The sequence below is a fragment of the Benincasa hispida genome, unplaced genomic scaffold (assembly GCF_027475165.1).
Source record: "Benincasa hispida cultivar pf3 unplaced genomic scaffold, pf3_genome.v1.1 HicScf471, whole genome shotgun sequence".
NCBI classification, from domain to species: Eukaryota; Viridiplantae; Streptophyta; class Magnoliopsida; order Cucurbitales; family Cucurbitaceae; genus Benincasa; species Benincasa hispida.
The window spans coordinates 6,547-28,415 of NW_028326571.1; the positions used below are offsets into that span (position 1 = coordinate 6,547).

Sequence of the window (21,869 nt, forward strand, 5' to 3'; positions counted from 1 at the left end):
TTCAAGCTCTGAATCACCTTTTGATCAACTACCTCATCTTAAAGAAGAAGTAGAAGATGCCATTACTGATCATGAGCAAGAAGAACCAGATTTGAGGGGATGCAACCTAGCTAGAGATAGGCAGAGAAGAACTATAGTGCCACCTTCAAGGTATGAAGACTACTTAGCTTTGAATGCTTCTTATTTATCTAATGATTCAGAACCCTCAACCTCTGAAGAAGCAGTGAGTTATCCTAAAGCTAAGTTGTGGATAGAAGCAATGAATGAAGAAGTTGATTCACTAGTAAGAAACAACACTTGGGAGTTGACACCTTTGCCAAAAGGATGCAAGCCAATTGCATCCAAATGGGTGAAAAATTGAAGGAAGGTTTCCCTAATGATCAAAGACCTAGATATAAAGCTAGGTTGGTTGTTAAGGGTTTTACACAGAGGCCGGGTGTTGATTTCAATGAGCTATTTTCTCCAGTGGTCAAGTAGACTTCTATCAGATTGTTGTTGTCTATTGTGGCTCAGAATAACCTGAAGTTGGAGTAACTTGATGTTAAAACAACTTTTCTACATGGCTTCCTAGAGGAAGTTATCTATATGAGCCAACCTAAGGGGTATGAGGTCAGAGGGAAAGAAGACTATGTATGCCTACTTAAAAAATCTATCTACGACCTTAAACAGTCCCCTAGATGTTGGAACAGAAGATTTAGTGATTTTGTACAGAAGAATGGCTTTTATAAAAACTCCTATGACAGCTGCGTTTACATAAACACAGATACCTATACTCATCTTATCTACTTGTTACTATATGTGAATGACATGCTTTTATCAGGAGCAACTATGAAATAGTTAAATAAAGTAAAAGATTTACTTAACTCAGAATTCGAAATGAAAGACATGGCAATGCAACAAGAATACTAGGCATTGGCATTATCAGAAACAGAAAAGCAAGTATTCTAAGCATTAATCAGTCACAGTATTGCCAGAAATTGTTAAAGAAGTATCACATGACAGAGGCCAAATTAGTATATATTCCTATAGCTAACCATTTCAAACTCTCAACTAAAGAATCTGACATTGAACATTAGAAGGTAATGTCAACAATCCCCTATTGCCAAGTTGTGGAAAGCTTAATGTATCTAATGGTGTCTACAAGACCTGATATTGCCTATGCTACTAGTCTGGGGAGTAGATATATGGCTAATCTGGGTAAAAGGCACTGGAAGACAACTAAATGGATAATGAGGTATCTTAAGGGTACTTCTAATTCTAAACTAATGTACCAACAGCTTCCAAACAGTAAACCAGAGCCGATTGGGTATGTTAACTCTGACTATGTTGGAGATCTAGACAAAAGAAGATCCTTATCAGGGTATATCTTCCTATATGGAAGGTATGTCCTAAGCTGGAAGGCTACTTTACAATCAGTAGTAGCCCTTTCTACTACTGAGGCAGAGTTTATTGCCCTTTCAGAGGTAGTAAAGGAAGGTCTATGGCTAAAGGGTCTCCTATGTGATCTCGGGATAAAAAAAAATATAGTAAATTTTTTTGTGACAATCAGGGCACCATACATTTATCTAAGCAACCATAATAGAACTAAACATATTGATGTTAAATATCATTTCATTCAAGAACAGATAGAAGCAAAACAAGTTGAAGTTCTGAAATTACATACCTCAGAGAATGCCTTCGACATGTTGACAAAGACCTACTCAGCTCAAACTTCAGAAGTACCTCGATAGTATAGGGTTTAAGCTGAGAGACAAAGGTTAAAGAAGAAGACAGTCAGTTCAGAGAAGCTGAAGAAACATTTGAAGTTTATTTCAAGGTGGAGATTGTTATTACAGAAAGATGAAAACAACTTCAAGGTTGTTATAAATCAGTTACATACAAGTTGCCTTTATATACATTTTGTAACTACATGTAAATGTAAGAGAGAAAAAAAAATACAGAGTGTTCAAGAAAGGCTAACAACTTAACTTGCATCAATCTTGTAACCCCCTAATAAAAATTCCCATCAGCTTCTTCGTGGACGTAGGCTATCTTTGGCTGAACCACGTAAATCATTGTGTTCATCTTCTTCATCGATCTTCTTTGTTATATCGTTTACCATTTAGCCATCGATCGTTTACCTCAGCACCTCTATCTGTAGACCATCGTCGACTTCGAACCCCATCGTTTAGACGATCTTCTGTAAAGTCTTCATCGTTTAGACGACTCTTCCCTTATCGTCTAGACAACTCCTTGCTTTACCTCAAATCGGCTAAACGATAGTAGCCTCATCGTCCAAGCGATTTCCAACAACATCTCCCTCAGGTTCTCTTATTTTTTTCTCTTCGTTTTCTCTGCAACAAATAAAAGATAGGAATAGTCATTTGAGTTCTACAAAAACTTTAGAAGTGCTTATCTCTAATCACAGCCGTCAAGGTGTAGGGTGGAGATTTTCTTCACACGGATTGTGCTTTCAGCACACTGATTTGTATTTGTGTTTTCAACTAAGGTGGTATCTGGTATTCAGTATAGAGCCTGGGTTTCTTTAAGCCCAAAAGATCATCTTTAGTTTAATAGTGTAGTGTGTTATCAACCCATTATAAGCATATCAAGCCCAACAGATTCTGAGGTCCGGTTGATCTGTAATTTCATCGATCAATTTCTTTCTTGCTTTCTAACCTATTCTTGCTCATGTTTGATCTCACTCTCGCTCACGCTTGATCTTGCTTTCACCCATACATGATTTTGTTCTCGCTCATGCCTTACTTTATATATCAAATTCGAGTTCCAACTAATCTTTGATTTCATTGATCAATTCATTTCACTCTCCATCTCATTCTCGCTCATGTTTGATCTCGTTATCACTCTCACTCATGCCTTTTATCTCTCTTTCTCCAACTCTTCTTACTCTTTGGCCAAAATCATACAATTTGGATACTTCTAGTTTCAGACCAAGATTTCATACCAAGATTATCGTTCTTTCAAAAAAAAAAAAAAATTATTGATAATATAGATTTTGTGTAATTAAATATTTTCTTTATATATAAACATCTAAAATTTTAATTACTAAATAAAATAAAAAATGAAACAGTACAAAAAACAAAAAGGTCAACAAGACATAAAAAAGATTAATTATAAATATAAAAGGACATTCCAGTAATCACTCAAATTTCATTTTCGTGAAAAGTAAACACCATCGTTTCTAATTGCTATTCGACTTATTCTCATTGCACGTTGCAACCCATTCATTCCCTTTACAATCTAATACAATTACAATTGCACCCTAAATTCCAAACGTATGGATAAACAATGTCTAAGTTGAATTGTTTTCTTTAGTTTCTCATCTACTTTTCTTATCTTGTTTTCATCGTGCTAGCAATTTGAATAAAAATACCATGTATATAATGTATAGAAGATACATACATACTGGTCACATACTTTTCAAATAGTACTTATATTTAGAATGGTAGAATGGTTTTCATAAAAATACACATTATCAAAGTATTGGTGTTTGTTTTGCTTTTGAACCATCAAATTATTGGAAGATCCAAAAAAAAAGAAAAAAAAATTTCCTTTTCCCCTAAAAAAACTCCATTGAAGGTTGTGTTGTAGCTCTCAAAGGTGTGAAGGGTTCTCTCTCTGCTGTGGCCTCGATGCCATTCCCATCCCAGTAGCTCTCTCAGTACTGGGACCATGCCAACCTCAGCTTCTTCTGCGATTCCCAAGCCCTCCTCCGACCTCATCGCCCGATTGACTGCCGCCGACGCCGCCGTTAAGCTCAAGGCATTGAGAGACATCAAGAATCAGATCATCGGAAACCGCACTAAGAAGCTTTCCTTCATCAAGCTCGGCGTTGTCCCCCACGTTGCTGCAATTCTTTCCTCCACTTCTGACCCCAACATTCTCGTTCAGTCCGCTGCTGTTCTTGGCAGCTTTGCCTGCGGCGTCGACGCTGGTGTCTCCGCCGTTCTCGATGCTGGAGCCTTCCCTCGACTGCTTCGATTGCTTTCCGATCCCGACCCCAAGGTTCTTCTTCCCTCTCTTTTTCTCTTCTTCTTTCTAGCAATTTTGCTTCAATTTGGGAATTGCATTTCTCAGGAAATTGAGGAGTCTTTTATTGTTGGTCTGTTGCAATTCGCGTTTATGAGCTTACTTTCTGGTTATAAGTGCTCGAGTTGTATTTTAACTAGTTGATTAAAGATTCCAGAAATTTTGTGGCTTAGTTTTAAGTTGCATTTCTGTGGTGTCGATCCGTTCATCTTCTAATCTTCTCTATTATGGCCTCTTCGAACTACAAGAAATGGTCGGCTAATATGAAAAAGAAGATCTCCTTGGAACTGGACTAGTTTTTCGAGTGTGGGAAGAATAGCTCCTATTTCTACTTATAATAATCTTTTTTGGTTTGGCTAGCAGATTCCTTAAATACACTTTTAGAACTACCATCTTTTAGAAGGGGAAAAGAAGCAAAAAAAGGAGTTTATTCCTTTCAAAATTTTTCCAATTTTACCTTTCTTTTTATATTTATTCCTTCAAAATTCTTCAAAATTTTTCAAGTATTTTTCGTGTACATAATGCAACCTTTTGCGGTTGTCTTCTTCTTCTTCTTCTTCGTTTTTCGCCTTACTTTTCAATCATAATGTGAACTTTGTTGGGTGTATTTTTTCTGTTTCTTAGGTTGTGGATGCAGGAGCTCGATCATTAAGAATGATTTATCAATCAAAGTTGGCTCCTAAGCACGATTTCCTTCAGCAGGAAAACACCAAATTTCTTCTTTCATTATTGAATAGTCAAAATGAGAATGTGACTGGACTTGGGGCAAGTATCATTGTTCACTCATGTGAGACAATTGCAGAGCAAAAGGCATTGTATGATGGTGGAGTTCTAGAGAAGCTGATTGATCTTCTTGATGGTTCTCTAAGTCAAAGGGATGCTAGTTTAGAGTCGATTGCAACAATATTTAAAAATAATGTTGAAGCGATAGCGAAATTCATGCAACCTGGTAGAGAAGATTGGCTGAGTTATATAATTGAATTGATGAAGGACAGAAATCCCAAGACTAGATTGCTAGCCTGCGTATGCTTGATCGTTATAAGGAATTCGTCGTCTTGTTATCTGCAAGACATAGGAATCAAAATGAAATTGATACATAGTTTGCTTGAGCTTCTTGACAGTCCAGATCAAGTTGGAGATGAAGCTTCCTTCGTTTTTTCGACTTTAATTGCAGAGAAGGAGGAGCTACAAAAACTTGCTTTTGAGGCAAATGCAATTGATAAGTTGTACAATCACTTGCATAAGGATCAGTTAAGTCCCAGACGTTTTCAAGGATTGTTGCTGGCATTTTCTCATCTGTGCTCAAAGTTGGAGAGCTGTAGGTCTAGATTTCTCTCTTTGCAGGTTTGCTTCTTATTGTGATTGTATCAACTTATTTTTTATGAAGCTAACTTATTGGTTTTTGTTTGAAACATTTAGCAAGTACTTGTATTTAACTCATGTTTCACTAAGTCAACATGGCCAGGTAACTAAATTGACATCTAAAGTTGTCTGCTTGTCTATCTGAATCTCTCGATGGTTATTTCTGACCTAAGTTCATACTAATCCTTACTGTATATATATATATATATATTGTAATAAAAAAAAATCACTGTTTGACAAAGGTGTCCTGTTATCTGTTTCTCAGTCCTCAAAATTTTCCAATGAAAAAAGTTAAATTATACCAGCTGGTTCATTCCAATTGGATTGAAGAAAAAATGGAAAAATTAAGAAAATTAAAAAATAAATTAAAAAAAAAAGGAAAAGAAGGAAGAAGAAGCAACACGTTGTGTAAATATATTAATTGTAGTGGGGACTCAAAATTTTCTTTCTTTATTTTACCGTTTGATACTTTAACTGAGCTGCCGACCGATAGAGGTTAACAAATCTGAAATTTGTTTAAATTTAACTTACTAAGGTTTATGGATTTTATTTATTTGCTTATAATCTTGACCTAGGTAATGAACATAGTGATTGATGCCATAAAACATGAAAGTGGCGACATACGTATTGCAGCTTGCACTTGCTTGAGAAGTGTCTCTCGATCAATCAAGGTGTGTAATGTTGTATTAATATTAGCTTTTCTAATGTTCATAGTCTTTTTCCCTTCCCTGCTTTTTAAGAGCATCCTATTCAGAATTCGAGTGCAGGTTACTTTATGAATGAAGCAGTTGTCCTTCCCTTAGTTCGGCTTTTACACGATCCTTCAAATGATATTCAGGTATACCTATTATCTTACTAATTCAAGTTTCCAAATAGTCAGAATCTTCCTACCTTTTGAGTCATTGAATGTTCAGATTGAAAGAGGTTGTTTGGAAAAACTTCTTAAGTTATTTTTGCTTTTGTGTAATAGCTATCATTTCATACTCTTTAACCAGCTTGCAGCACTTGGTGCTATTAGCAACATAGTGGTTGAATTTTCAACAAAGAGGTCGATATTTATAGGATGTGGAGGTGTGAAAGAGCTGGTTCGATTATCAAAGTCTATGGACTTGGACATAAGGCTTAATGCATTGTGGGCTTTAAGGAATTTAATGTTCCTCGCAAACATTATGTGTAAAGAAGCAATCTTCATGGAGTTAACAGCTTCCTTGTTAGCCAGCCTTGTTTGCGGTACTGTCGAGTTCTGTTTTCCATCCTTATGGTTGAGTATATTTTGTGTTTAATCATTGTTGCATCACATGTTTATGTTCAGATCCCGAGCCTTCCATACAGGAGCATGCTATGGCTCTCGTGCGCAATCTTATCGATGGATGTGAGGATTCAATTGAGTATGTGTTTGCCGAAGATGGCATCGTATTGAATACTATTGGCCGTCAATTGCAAAATATTTCAATGGATGAAATTGGAGTCCAGGTTAGTTTAATTTTATTTTAAACTTTTGAATATGCTGTAGGCTCAAAAGGAAAGTTTTATTTTGGAGAAAAAAAAATCCTAGAAATGATTGCAAAACAGTCTATTTCTAAGAAAGAGCCCGACTTTACAAAGTGGTATTAATTACCAACTTACAAATAATAACTTGGCAACTTTGTGCCCAGCTCAATAATGGCTAATAACTGCCATGTTGATTGAACATACAGTAACTTTGTTATCTAAAGACAATAGGCACACAAACTGATTAAACATGCTACGTCGAAGCATTTATGTTTCCCGTCCTGGAAGATCTCATAAGTAGGTCTGATACTATGCAATACTATCTTACATAGAATTAGAGACTGACAAACTAGAGAAATATTTCCATTTTTAAGGTCACGAGGATCTTTTAACTGGTCTTTAGGATTCTGTTTATGTTTTTTTTGTTTGTTTATAATATCATTCGTCAATGGAATTATTTTCATGTTAAAAAAAACCTCCCTTGGGACAGAAGAAGGGGAAAGACGAATCCGATTCTGTTCTATCGATAAAGGAATTTTTTTCTACTTCCTTTAGTACGTGCGCGATCATGTCAGATGCTTGCTTCCTTCTGTCGGCTCTGGGTCTCTTGGGGAATTCACTTCCACTCCCGTAGGACAGTAGGCTATCTTCTTACCGAGCGGGAAAGGGTTTTAATAAATTATCTTACTTGCAGAGAAAAGAACTATAAATGCTCTTGCGGTAGTCTTGATCAAAACTCAAGTGACCTTTCATCTTGCAGGACCAACACTCTATGTTTTTCAGATCCTTCTGCACTCACTTTGTGTTTATTCTTTCTTTTGAAATATATTCTTTTGCGCAGCATTAGTCTTTTCAGACTGCTGTCAAATCTCTTTTCAGCTTCCGCCTTTTTTCAAAACAACAAACAAAGATAAAAATGGAAAAATTCTGAGTTAAAACTCAAATTATCACTATAGCTAAGGATAGATAAAGAAAATCACATCTTTGCCTGCTTGTGCTGTAAGCCTGTGGCTTGTATCTTGAGCAAATGACTTGCTTCTTTTTTTTTTTTTCCCCTCCTCTCACTTCCTTTGAGAAAAAAAAAATGAAAGATGGTTGAGCAAATGACCTTGAGAAATTAGCCAAATGAAGAACTGTCAACTTTCCATAGGAGTCTCAACACTCTTCCTCACTTGGCTTTGTGACATTTGTCTAGAATTTCTGTTTTTTACATGTCTACCTTAGTCTTAGAAAGCTGACATTAAACATGGAAGGAAAATTTTGAAATTTCTTAAGGGAGCCAATATTGATGGGAAGGCTAAAAATGATGGTGGATTTCTTTCATAGGATGATAGGAATAAAAAATTAGACACAGCTGAAGTTCTGCAGGTGCATATATGTTACTCAAATGTTAAAAATGCATTTAAAGAAACCATTATTTCTAAGAAAGGCTCCATCTGATGGATAATGTCCATGTCTGTCCAATGAACAATTAAGTTTCAGCAGATTCATTTTCAATGATCCTTTAGGATTTTTTTATGACTATAAAATCTGTATTGAGTATATCAATGAGAACTATCAAGTAAACCATATCAGAAAGGACTAGAGACTAGAGAGGTTAGAGAAGAAAATGATATGCTTCATGCAGTTGAATAATTACTGAATTATGACTGATGCAGGGAATGTATGTACTTTGCAATGTTGCAAGTGGAAATGAGTTTCATAAGGAAGGGGTAATGAAACAACTATTTCCACGAGGAGATGATGTGATCCACTCGTTTGTGGTGAAGTTTTTGCAGAGTGACAACAGTCAACTTCGAATTGCTGCTGTTTGGGCAATAATAAATCTTACTTTGCCTTCAAGTCCTCGTGCACTAGATCGCGTTACGAAGCTGCGGAATGCTGGTATTGTTTCTCAAATAAAGAATATGGTCAATGATCCGTGCCTGGATGTAAAGGTTATATCTATTTACCGTATAAGCCCCATTTTCCCATCCTCCCTCTTCCCTCTATATATTATCTTAATACCAAGTCTTTTATCCTTTACAGCTCCGTGTGAGAACAGTGCTTGGACAGCTAATAGCTTTCGGTGATGGTATTACGTTATAATTTTTCCCATCCTCAAAACCCAAGGGAAGAAGTACGCTGCTAGCAGTTTTGTTTTTCATCCACCTTTTCTGTAGGATATTGTTGAGCTTTTCATTGGCGGCTTTGATCCATCTGGTATGTTTGAATCTTTTTAGTTTGGGCCTGTTTGTCCCTTCCCAGATGCCCCGTTGAAATAAAGGCTACTTATTATTTCATTGAGCAGTTTTGGCAGATAATCTACTTGTGAACTATACTTTAATTTTCAAATATCAAACTCTACTTTAATTTTCAAAAGTTGCTGGTGATTACGATAACGTTATTAAAATAAACAAATTTTTCCTCCTAAAAAGACAATTTTTGAGTTCTCAATAGGTGAATCTTCTAATGTATCATTTTCTATACTTTCTTTTGTGAATTGTGATATATAACTTTATGGTTCTCTGTGTCTCTCCAAAGAGATTTGTCAACTTTGGGAAACCTAGATTTGCTTTGAAATATTTTATGAAAAAAGGGATGTAACATGCGCTCTAACATACCAAAATTTTGTTTCTGCTGTCATTGGCCTTGCAGGAACATGAAAGATTTTCTCATTTTCCAGTATATTCCACTGGCGGCTCTTGGCCTTACAGGTTATAAAAATCTTAATTTTTGGTTGCATACCAGCCTTTATTGGTGGAAATTTGATCTCTCTCTCTCTCTCAAATTCTTCTTTTTCATTTTTTTTTACTTTCCTTTTTGGTATCATATGGTCATATGATAGTTTGGCTTGAAAGTGTAATATAAGACTCGTAAATATTGCCTATAAAAAAATTTCATTATTCATCAGGTTAATCCCAATTGCTTTCTGTTTGGTGGGTTTAGAAATTAGAAGAATATAGGCAACAAATTGTCCCTTCCATACCTGAAGCTTTGTTAAGGAAAAACACCGCAAACCAAATGAATGATTGTTTGGCCTAGTTAGACCTTTTCAGGGACAGCTCAAGCATCCAAGGAGAGTAATTCAATTTCTGCAGTTGTCTCCTTCAAACAGATGAGAAGGTCGAAGTAATTGCCGTTATGACATTGTCCAGATCTACTAATATACTTAATTTCCTCTTCATTTTTTTGTTCCCAATTTAATTTATGTGGATTCGAGATTATTGTTGACGAATATGATAAAGTACACACATCTTAGCACGCGTGCACACACACAAATCAGTCTTTTGAGCTGAAAATTATACCTGTTATTTTAGAACAGGTGTATAAATGAGCAAAAGCTTTGGAGTGTCTATTGTGGTGTTGATCCATATTTATCCCTCATGTATGTGGCTTTTTGGTAGCAGAACTATCATTATTCTGTGATCCAGAAGGAAGGGATGCACTACAGTCAACTAGATTGCTTGTATTGATATTAATGGTCCAACTAATTGTTTCCCAACTTTTTTGTTTATGAAGAGTACAAATGAAAGGGTGATAAGGCAGCAGAATTTAAGATGTGTTAGATTATTGGTGTTGATTGGGGTACAACATAATCTCTATCCTTCTCTGGTTGAATCCCCTCAATGGCTTGTTTGGAGTGTTGGATGGTTGATGAAATAGCAATGTGGAGGATTTGAAACTCCAACTTCAGTATACATGTCATATGTACACAACGATGGGGATTCTTTTGATCTTAAAGAATAGACAGTGGCATAAATTCCTTTTAACATTTCATTAATTTCAGTCATTGAACCCTATTTCTATCATTTTAGGGGCGTTTGGAATTTTGAGTTTAATGATTAAATTTGGAGTTTGGTTTAGACAGTTGATTAGTTTGTGGAGTTAAATGATTTGTCTGGAGTGTTGTGCATTTAATATAAATTTAGGAAGTCTATGTTTGAGATGCAAAGTTATTTAATATGGAACTTTAAAATGTGTGCTTATTTTTTTGCGACATTTTTTTATGTAAACCATACCATTAGACTTATATTTGAATAAAAAGTTTCTATAATAACAAATTCAATTTCAAATTCTTACAATATTTGTTCCTTTTAATTTTGCAGTTCTGCTCAAATTTGATTTGGGATTGAACGTAATTGTATCAAGCTTTCTTACTTTGAGATCCATTTAGATGGTTTGAATTTGAATTTTACATTTTTTTTCAAAAGGTATTTGGGATACTGTTTCGAATATGGTCAAATTTGATTTAAGGTCTACTTAGTTAGTCTTTGTATAATTTGATTTGGGATAAAAAAAAATTTAAATGTCCAAATTCAAATAAACAAATTTGAAATTTATCGAACATATTTTTAAAATTTAAATTTGATCAATTTGTTGATTATAATTGGAATCAAAATGAAATCTTGATAAGATTTCAAATTGATTAGTTTGTTTAAAATATATAGTTTTTATTTTAAAAAGTTTGTTTTCCAATATTAATATGTTTATTTTTTTTTTCGAAACATCAGAGGGAGAGAGGAAATATTCAAGTTTTGCTTGACAATGGCATAGGGAAAGAAGAGATGGTGTCCATGAAAATTGCGAATCCAATGGCAAAAGATCCATCCACTCTCATCATCCCAAAATATGGAGCACCACACAATTGCCCTTCACCTTTGCCAGGCTTTCTAATTAAACACGTTGCAGGCGATGCAACTCGGCAATCCTATGCGCAAAGTAGGTATGGGATGATTTTCTATTTGTTCTATTGACAACTAGTGAGAAGAAAGTGATTAGTTTTGGAGGATGTTTGAGGGTTTTTTTTAAGTAGAAGTTTGAGTGTTCAATGATTAGCCCTAAGTATAGCCACACTCTTAATTAGTCGAACCTTTTTATTCGAGCTCACATATAAGCACTATGTCAGTTGAGCTACGCTCTTATTGACATGATATAATTAATTTAATTATATATGATATAATTACTATAATGTATTTGATACATTATAATACAAAATTTATTTGAGAGAAAATAAATATTTGAATATAAAAAATTAACCAAAATATTTATAAAATTAAATATTTTTAACAGTTTTACCATTTGAAATAATTTTCCTATATATATATATATATTAAGGTAGTTATATATATATAATAGTTTTATCATAAATTAAAATTAATTTTTCAATTTTAGTTTTACTTTTGAATTATTGTGAGGTTTCCCTCCCCATTTTTCTCTCAATCCTTATAATGTGTAGGAGTGGGCATTCTAATTGATTTTTATTTTTTCCTTCTTCTTCTCTAGTTACAGAGAGATACATAATAGTTCTGATCTTCATCTCTTCTAATCTTTCTCAGTTTCCTTTTTCAAAATAGTCAGAGCACACACTCCTCCTAGATTCTCACCTAGAGAATACAGTGGTTTCCGTCGTGGTGGTATCTTTTAGTTCGAAGTAATTCCATTGAAGAACGATCTTTAAAGGTAAGGGTTTCTGAAACCCAAATTTGACTTCTTCTGCATTTTCTTCCAAGCATGTTGTTTTTAATTAGATACATAATTCTGTATGATTGCTGTGAAGTTATGATTCTATAAATTTTGGGTTTGGGTCCGATCCCGTGTTCCGCTCAAGGACCTTCGATGATTCCTACAATTGGTATCATTGCGGGGTTTTTTGGCCCAAATTTTTTCCAAAAATTCAGAATGATTTTATAGTTTAATGGTGGGATTTAACATTCTGTATATTTCATGTGATGGTTGTCTGTGAATGTTGTTTGCAATAATGGATGTTTTGGGATTGGGCATTTAGATTTAATTGCTTTTGTTTTACAATTTTTTTTTTTTTTTTTTGTAAGGGCCCATGTTTTGGGGCATTAAATCGTTATCGAGTCTATATTTTTATGTTGAGTCGTTCGTGATGATCCCAGTCGAGTTCTGGAGAAATCGAGGCGAATTTCGATGGCGTTTCGAAGGAGTACAGTGGGCAATTGTACTGTAGTGTCGCGACGTTCGATGCTACGGTCGATGATCTTCTCCATAGCGTTGCGACGCTAAGGCACGACGTCGCTTTGCTTCGAGAAGGAGAAGACGTGCAGTCCAGCTTCGGTTCGCGTGCGGTTCGTGGCATGCTGGTCTAATTTGGTTCATGGGTTCTCCGATTCAAGTTGTTTGGGTTCCTTTGGACTGGTTTGTGGTCTGGTTCGAGCGATTCAAGGTCTGGTTCACCTGTTCAAATCAAATGGCTATTATCTTGTATGATTTATATTTTTAGTTATATGTCATAATGTATGTCATATGGTATTAAATCCTACCATAGGTTATGCATTTAATTTCATGCACAATTTATATTATAAGTTTTATAATATATATATTTGCATGATTTAATTTTATAGCATGCTCATGCGTCATATAGTATAAATATTATAATATATGTATGCATGCATTAATAACATATACATGCATAATTTATATTATAAGAGTTATAATATATAGTATGAACGTATGTTTGAAGTATGATATTAATTGGTTCATTACTATTGTATATAATTGTTATATATGTTAGTAATAAATTGAAATTGCATGAAGCATGTCACCACTTTAGGGTAATTTAATCGTTATAAATTTACCTAAGTATGCTTTACATGCAATGTATGATTTTAATTTATTTCTTTTGCTTATAATAGTTATAACAAAAAGAAATTAGAAATTAAAATCAATAAATCATAATTGCATGTAAACCTTAGGTTAAAATTCATTTTTTAAAATAGTTTTAAAATATGAATCATATAAACCTAAGATCATTTTTCTAATGAGATTAAAAATTTAGTTTAATCTTTTAATCGGTTTAATAGGATTAAATTGGTTATGATTAAAAGATTAACATTGTAACAAATGTATCTATAAGAACCTTCTAAGGCTAGTTCTATCTAGGCTAGGATATTTAAGTTGACGAAAATGTTACACCCCTACCTAGGAACTTAACTGGAAAGATGAATTAGATAGATTTGTTACAAGCATGCAGTTATCGGTTAACATTTGTTAAAGTGTTTAATAAACCTTAATAAAATATTGTTTAACTATCCAAAGAAAATGTTATTTTTGGGCAAATTAAACATCTACTTAGTTAAAATCAGTAGCCAGATTTTTCTAAGTTTATTAACCTTAGGTAAAACGCTGAGTGAGAGGAAAATGTGGTATATGATACTTCATTTTATCCTCTACATGTTTCAACCTAAAAGTTTACATCGTGAGTTCTATACTCGGCCTCGAGACACCTTGAGTGTACCCCTATGGATGGTGTTTGTATAGATCAATAACAAGGTGAATGGAGAGAGTGTTTATAGTAAGTGGGAGCAGGATGTGTGACAACACATCCTTTGGTCTTTCTCGTTAGTTTGAAGTAAATTCTCATGCACGACCTTGTGACACCTTGAGTGTCCCCCTACGGATATCATTTTTGCATGATGCTTTATTCAAACTCCAGAAATGGGTAAGGGTTTACTTTAGTTTTTGCCCCAATCAGTCTTTTCCTATAGTTGGCTCATTAGGGCGGAACTTCAGAATCTACAATGAGGGATTATACTTACAATAAATGTTAAGCGAGTTTAACAATTTTTGGACCGAACAATGGTAACTGATAATTACAATAACAAAAAGTTGTTCTGTCTATTGGTTGAGATTGTTTCATTTCAGTGAAGGGGCACCTGATCACCCTACGCTTTTGTCCTGTCTCACTAAAGTATCATTGTAAAATAGATGTCACTTGTCAATAAGAGCATGGCTAGTGTTCATACTATCGATCTCGTGGTTTGAGGTTCGATTCCTCCACCCCACATTTTAATTACAATACCTTTGCAAAAAAAAAAAAAATGTCACTTAGGGTGCATTAGATTATTTTGCTAAAATTGATTGGTTTTTCTAAATGGTTAAATGAAAATATACTAATATAAATAATTTGTATGGTTTCAACAAATTTATTCATAATGACTTCTGTGATTCTAAATTTACTTGTTCCCGACAAACTAACGGGCGATAATTACACAAGTTGAAAAAACACAATCAACACTATCTTAATCATTGATGAACTCCGATTTTTTCTAATGGAGGACTGTCCTTCCATTCCAGCTCCAAATGCTGCTTGCAATGTTCGAGAATCATACGAGCGATGGACATGGGTAAACGAGAAGGCCCGAGCGTACATCTTGGCAAGGCTTCTTGAAGTCTTGGCCAAGAAGCATGAGTTCATGCTCACGACCCATGAAATCATGGAGTCCTTGAGGGGAATGTTCGTACAACTGTCTGCACAACTCGGGCACAACACTCTCAAAGACATCTTCGATGCCCGTCTGCAAGAAGGGACATCTGTTAGAGAACATGTTTTCAACATGATGGTTTACTTTAATGTGGTGGATGAATGAGTCCATCATTGATGAAGGCAGTCAGGTTAGCTTTATCTTGGAAACTTTACCTAAAAGTTTTCTACAGTTTCGTAGCAATGCTATTATGAATAGGATTGACTATAACCTGACTGTTGGGGTTGATGCCCTAAATTTTGTAGGGTTCTATAGTTTGTAATTATGTTGTACAAATATTTTATTTATGTAATAAAATATATGATATTTTATTTCAAAATTAGTTGTATTAACCACAAACTAATAAACTAGCATCCAAGGTTATCTTGTAGCTTACACATGTAAGTAAAGATGTACGAGTGGATCATGTTTAAGTGATAACCCAAATGGTCTGTAGTAGATGGATAAGGTTGAATACCTTATCCTGGTGACACTACGAGTTTGCCCGCTTTGTAGATGTTACAATCGTTGTAAAGTGCTACAAATGATCTGATCCTAATCATTCATGTGGAGATATGTGAGAGAGGATATTCTATACAAAGAAGTTTGTATAAGACCGGACCACGAAATATTTAGTCTCATTATATAACGTCGTTTATAATAGAGACTTACATTTCACCAAGATGACCATAGGTAACATGACCTGAATCTTGAATGAGTTGTGAACTCCTACCTATGAAGGCGGTCCTTTGATTTGTATAAGTGAGAGTGGCCAGATTGTCAACTCAACAAACCTACCATTTTGGGGATTCGTCTGATTGAAGAGTTGGGAACATAGCTACACGAGAGAGAATTCACTCATTCCCCAATGTTAGGGTAAGTAGATAAATTGCTTCTTGATTACGGGGCTTGAATAATGTGACGCCACACCCTCTCCTGGCCCGAGAGGTGTTTGGTCATAGTTGGACTATGATTTATTATTCATTAAAGGTATTAGTGGTACTTAAGGAGTTAGATATAACTACATGGGCAAAACGGTAATTCTTGCATAACTGTACTTACGAGTAATTTGTGAAGGGTCATTGTACTGTTGATTGGTTATACCCAAGGACACAGAAACATATCTATAGTGCGAAGAGTGCAGCTGTCGATCTTTAGTGGAGTGACCGACAGTTAACGGATGGTGTTTAATTAATTATTCACGTACCATTGAAGCTTCAAGCTACAGATCCATGAGGTCCCCTCGATAGCTTAACGAGATTTAATGAGAATCAGTTTTTGGATTAATTTGAATTGTTCAAATTAATTGAGGTATTTAATTAATTATGTATGATATAATTAATTTAAATTTTAATTACATATGATATAATTACTATAATGTATTTGATACATTATAATATTAATGAGAGGAAATAAATATTTGAATATGATTCAAATACTAATTATATGAATTGAATTCATATTGTTAAATTTAATGTAAATGTGATTTACATTAAATGTCATTGGTGTGAGAAAGGAAACTATATGTTATATTATATTTGATACAATATAGAAACTATAGGTTGTATGTTATATTTGATATAACATATATATATATATATATATATATATATATATATATATAAAATAAATAAATAAATTTATTTATTTTAGAAAAACTAATTACGAGAGGGAGTTGTAACTCCCTCCACACCTTTTTCTTTCTTAGACGTGAGAGTGGGATGAAATTTTTTTCCCTCATTTGTGCAGTTTTTGAAACGATAGAAAGAGTCTTTCTCTCAACACATAAAGGTTATGTGAAAATCCCTATCTTTTTCCTCTTTCTCATATCTTCCTCTCCCAAAATAGTCAAAGCCCCACATCCTCTTGGATTCTTATCCAGAAAATACCAAGGTTACCTTCACGGTGGTGCCCATTTGGAGTACGAGGGGATTTGTTCAATTAAAGAATCAGAATTCATTCTTCAAAGGTAAGAGGTTTCTAAACCCATTTTACTTTTTCTACTCTATTTTGTTTTTCAAGCATGTTGTGATATTAATTCTTAATCTAATGCATACTTTTTATTTTTTTCTCATGTAAAACTATTGTTTCTATGAAAAATAGTAAATGAGGGACAATCCTATGTTCCCCGCAAACAAGAACCCTAACAAGGTTCCTTCACCTGACCACCTTGCTCAACGAGCTACAAACCTTACAGTCCTCTGATGAAAACCAAGTGAACAAAAGGGTGAGGCAAATGTTGCTTTATCCTCTAAGAAGTTCTTCAGAGATTCGACTTCTGGGACGAAGTTTGTGTCTTCTTCTTTCGGCACCAAAAAGTGGAAAAAGAAGAAATGTGGAAAAGGGAAAGCTAACCTACCAGCTACTGTCCAGAAGGCAAGAAGGCCAAGGTTGCAAAGGGAATCTGTTTCCACGACAACTAAGAGGGACATTGGAAGATAAAATGTCTCAAATACTTGACAGAAAATAAGAAGGTCAAGCAAGGTAAATATGATTTGCTTGTTTTGGAAACCTGTTTAGTGGAGAATGATGATTCAGCCTGGATAATTGATTCGGACGCCACTAATCATGTTTGTTCTTCATTTCAGGGAATTAGTTCCTAGTGGTAACTGGAAGGTGGGGAGATGACGATGCAAGTTGGAACTGAGCACGTCGTCTTAGTTGTGGCAGTGGGAGGTCTCCAATTGACTTTACAAAATAAATATATTTTACTTGAAAATGTATATGTTGTTCCTGGTTTGAAAGGAACTTAACTTCTGTTAGAACAATATTACAGTATTTGATTCTCTGTAAATAAAGTATTTATTTCAAATAATGGTATTAATATTTGTTATGCTAAGTTGGAAAACAATCTTTATGTGCTAAGACCGTTAGCAACTAAAGCCCTCCTTAACACTGAAATGTTTAAAACTGCGATAACTCAAAATAAAAGAATTAGAATTTCTCCTAAAGAAAATGCCCAATTTTGGCACCTGAGATTAAGACACATCAATCTCAATAAGATTGAGAAATTGGTAAAAGGATGGACTTCTAAGCGAGTTAGAAGAAAATTATTTACCTACGTGTGAGTCATACCTTGAAGGCAAAATGACTTTAAGATCTTTTACTGAAAAAGGTCACAGGGCCAAAGAATTCTTAGAGCTAAGACATTCAGACCTTTGTGGTCCGATGAATGTAAAAACAAGATGAGGGTTCGAATATTTCATCACCTTTACTAATGATTATTCAAGGTATGAATATGTTTATTTAATGCAACATAAGTCTGAATCCTTTGAAAAGATCAGAGAGTTTAAGGCTAAAGTTGAAAATCCATTGAATAGAACAATTAAGACATTTCGATCTGATCGAGGTGGAGAGTTTTTGGATCTTACATTCCAAAACTATTTGATAGAGCATAGAATAGTATCCTAACTCTCAGCACCTGGTACACCTTGACAAAATGGTATATCAGAAAGAAGAAGTCGAACCCTGTTAGACGTGGTTCGGTCTATGATGAGTACGCTTCCTTACCTGATTCGTTTTGGGGTTTTGCAATACATACTGCAACGTATATTTTGATTTGTGTTCCATCCAAAAGTGTTACGAGAACACCTTTGGAGTTACCGAATAGCCGTAAAGCTAGTTTACGTCATTTCAGAATTTGGGGTTGCTCAATATATGTGCTTGAGGCAAATTATAAGAAACTGGAATCTCGTTCAAAATTGTACATATTTGTAGGTTACCCCAAAGGAACGAGAGGTGGATACTTCTTCAACCCCAAGGAAAATAAAGTGTTTGTGTCGACAAACGCTACTTCTATAGAAAAAGATCACATAAGGGAGAATAGGCCCCGCAGTAAAATAGTGTTGAATGAAATTTCCAAAGAAACTACTGAAATTTCAACAAGAGTTGTTGAAGAACTCAATACCTCAACAAAAGTTATTGAAGTTGGATCATCTTTAGTAGGTCAAATAGTGTTGAGGAAGCCTCAACGTAGTAGGAGGGTTTCGACCCCGCCTGTTCATTATATGGGTTTAACAGAAATTCTGGCTTTGGTAGCTTATAGAACGTTGAGGATCCATTATCTTACAAGAAGGCAATGGAGGATATTGACAAAGATGAGTGGATTAAAGTTATGGATCTCGAAATGGAGTCTATGTACTTTAATTCAATTTGGGATCTTGTAGATCAACCTGGTAGGGTAAAACCTATAGGTTGCAAATAGATCTACAAGAGAAAACGGGATGCTGATGAGAAGGTGCAAACCTTCAAGGCTAGACTAGTGACAAAGGATTACACCCAAGTTGAGGGAATCGACTATGAAGAAACTTTCTCACCCGTTGCTATGTTAAAGTCTATTTGAATTCTCCTGTCCATTGCCTTATATTATGACCATGAGTTCTGAAAAATGGACGTCAAGACTGTCTTTCTAAATGATAATCTTAAGGAGACCATTTATAAGCAGCAACCTGAGGGATTCATAACCCAAGGTCAAGAGCAAAAGGTTTGCAGGTTTAATTGATCCATTTATGGATTGAAGCAAGCTTCTTAATCTTGGAATATAAGATTTGATACTGCGATCAAATCTTATGGCTTTGATCAGAATGTTGATGAGCCTTATGTTTACAAGAAAATCATTAACAGTTCAGTAGCTTTTCTAGTATTGTATGTAGACGATATCCTACTCATTGAGAATGATGTAAGTCTACTGACTGAAGATAAGAACTGGCTAGCGACCCAATTCCAAATGAAAGATTTGGGAGAGGCTCAGTTTGTTCTGGAAATTCAGATCTTTAGAGATCGAAAGAACAAAATGCTAGTTATGTTTCAAGCATCGTACATTGACAAAATGCTTATCAAGTATTTGATGCAAAATTTCAAGAGAGGTTTATTACCTTTCAGGCATGAAATTATATTGTCTATGGAATAGTGTCCTAAGACACCTCAAGAGGTTGAGGAAATGAGACAGATCCCCTATGCATCAGCTGTTGGCAGCCTAATGTATGCGATGTTATGTACTAGACCTGAAATCTACTATGCGGGTGGGGATAATGAGTAGATATTAGTCTAATCCAGGATATGATCACTAGACAATCGTTAGGAATATCCTCAAGTATCTACGGAGAATGAGGGACTACATGCTTGTGTATGATTCTAGGGATCTGATCCTTACAGGATACACAAACTCTGATTTTCAGACTGATAAGGATTCTAGGAAATCCACATCAGGATCAGTGTTCACTCTTAACAAAGGCGCAATAGTCTGGAGGAGCATCAAGCAGGGGTGCATTACTGACTCCACCATGGAGGCAGAGTACGTAGCGGTTTGTGAAGCTGCAAAAGAAGTTGTATGGCTTAAGAAATTCCTGACTGATCTAGAAGTGATTCTAAAAATGTCAAAGCCCATCACACTTTATTGTGATAATAATCGTGTTGTGGCTAATTCCAATGAGCCTAAGAGTCACAAGCGTAGGAAACATATAGAGCGGAAGTATCATCTCATTCGAGAGATTGTGCATCGAGGAGACGTGAACGTCACGCGGATAGCTTCGAAGCACAACGTTGATGATCCGTTTGCAAAGGCCTTCACGGCTAAAGTATTTGAGGGTCACCTGCAAAGAATGGATCTATGGGACAGGCAACGTTTTGATTAGGACAAGTGGGAGATTTGTATTGGGCATGTTATACCCTAGTTTATTGTTTGTACTTTATATATATTAGTTTGACTTTTATATTGTACAGCCTACTAGCTTTAGGTCAAGTGGGCGATTGTTAGAGTTGGTGCCCTAAATCTTGTAGTGTCTTATTTATCTAATAAAATATGTAATGTTTTGTTTGATATTTAGTTATATTAAACCCACAAATCAATAAACTAACATCCAAGATTATCTTATGGCTTAAATATGTATGTAGAGACATACGGGTGGATCATGTTTAAATAATAACCTAAATGGTCTGTAGTAGATGGATAAGGTTGGATATCTTATCCTGGTGACACTACGAGTACGACCTGCTTTGTAGATGTTACAACTGTTGTAAAGTGTTACAAATGATCTGATCCTAATCATTCATGTAGAGACATGTGAGCGGAAGAATTCTATACAAAGGAGTTTGTAGAAGATCGGACCACGAAATTTTTAGTCTTATTATACAACGTCATTCATAATAGAGACTTACATTTCACCAGGATGACCATAGATAACATGACCTAAATCCTGAGTGAGTTATCAACTCCTACTTACGAAAGTAGTCCTTTGATTTGTATAAATGAGAATGGTCAGATCGTTGACTTAACAAGCCTATTATTTTAGGGATTCGTCTGATTGGGGAGTTGGGAACACAATTACACAAGAAGAAATTCATTCCTTTCCAAACGTCGGGGTAAGTAGATAAATTGCTTCTTAAGGACTAATTCCAGGGCTTGAACAATGTGGCGCTACACCATCTCCTAGCCCAAGAGAGGTTTAGTCATAGTTGGACTATGATTTATTGTTCATTAAAGGGATCAGTGGTACTTAAGGAGTTAGATGTAACTATAGGGGAAAACGGTAATTTTGGCCAAGTTATACTTACAAACAATATGTGAAGGGTCATCATACAATATTGATTGGTTACATCCAATGGACACAGAAATATATCTACAGTACGAAATTTTTAGAGTATAGTTTTCGGTCTTTAGTGGGGTGCCCAACCGTTAACGGATGATGAATAATTTAATTAAAAAGTTTAATCAATTATTTAAGTATCGTTGGAGCTTCA

At 35.0% G+C, this 21,869-nt stretch overlaps 2 protein-coding genes across 5 annotated transcripts; both read left to right on the forward strand.

The window, feature by feature from the left end:
* Positions 1-1,130: 1,130 nt before the first annotated feature.
* On the forward strand, positions 1,131-1,730 carry LOC120072104 (secreted RxLR effector protein 161-like). Its single transcript, XM_090309957.1, has 2 exons — positions 1,131-1,463; positions 1,626-1,730. Exons 1-2 carry the CDS (start codon positions 1,131-1,133, stop codon positions 1,728-1,730), a joined length of 438 nt encoding a protein of 145 aa, XP_090166083.1.
* Positions 1,731-3,242: 1,512 nt separating this feature from the next.
* LOC120071413 (uncharacterized) lies at positions 3,243-13,224 on the forward strand. 4 transcript variants are annotated; one of them, XM_090309954.1, is made up of 12 exons: positions 3,295-4,005; positions 4,654-5,373; positions 5,967-6,062; positions 6,146-6,229; positions 6,387-6,621; positions 6,704-6,864; positions 8,541-8,819; positions 8,911-9,084; positions 9,520-9,578; positions 11,376-11,587; positions 12,201-12,324; positions 12,696-13,224. In XM_090309954.1, exons 1-8 carry the CDS (start codon positions 3,673-3,675, stop codon positions 8,968-8,970), a joined length of 1,968 nt encoding a protein of 655 aa, XP_090166080.1. In that variant the 5' UTR covers positions 3,295-3,672; the 3' UTR covers positions 8,971-9,084; positions 9,520-9,578; positions 11,376-11,587; positions 12,201-12,324; positions 12,696-13,224. The 4 variants fall into 4 exon arrangements, with proteins under 4 accessions (XP_038879612.2, XP_090166080.1, XP_038879613.2 ...); XM_039023685.2 differs by having other exon boundaries at positions 12,768-13,224; XM_039023686.2 differs by having other exon boundaries at positions 12,219-12,324; positions 12,768-13,224.
* Positions 13,225-21,869: the final 8,645 nt, after the last annotated feature.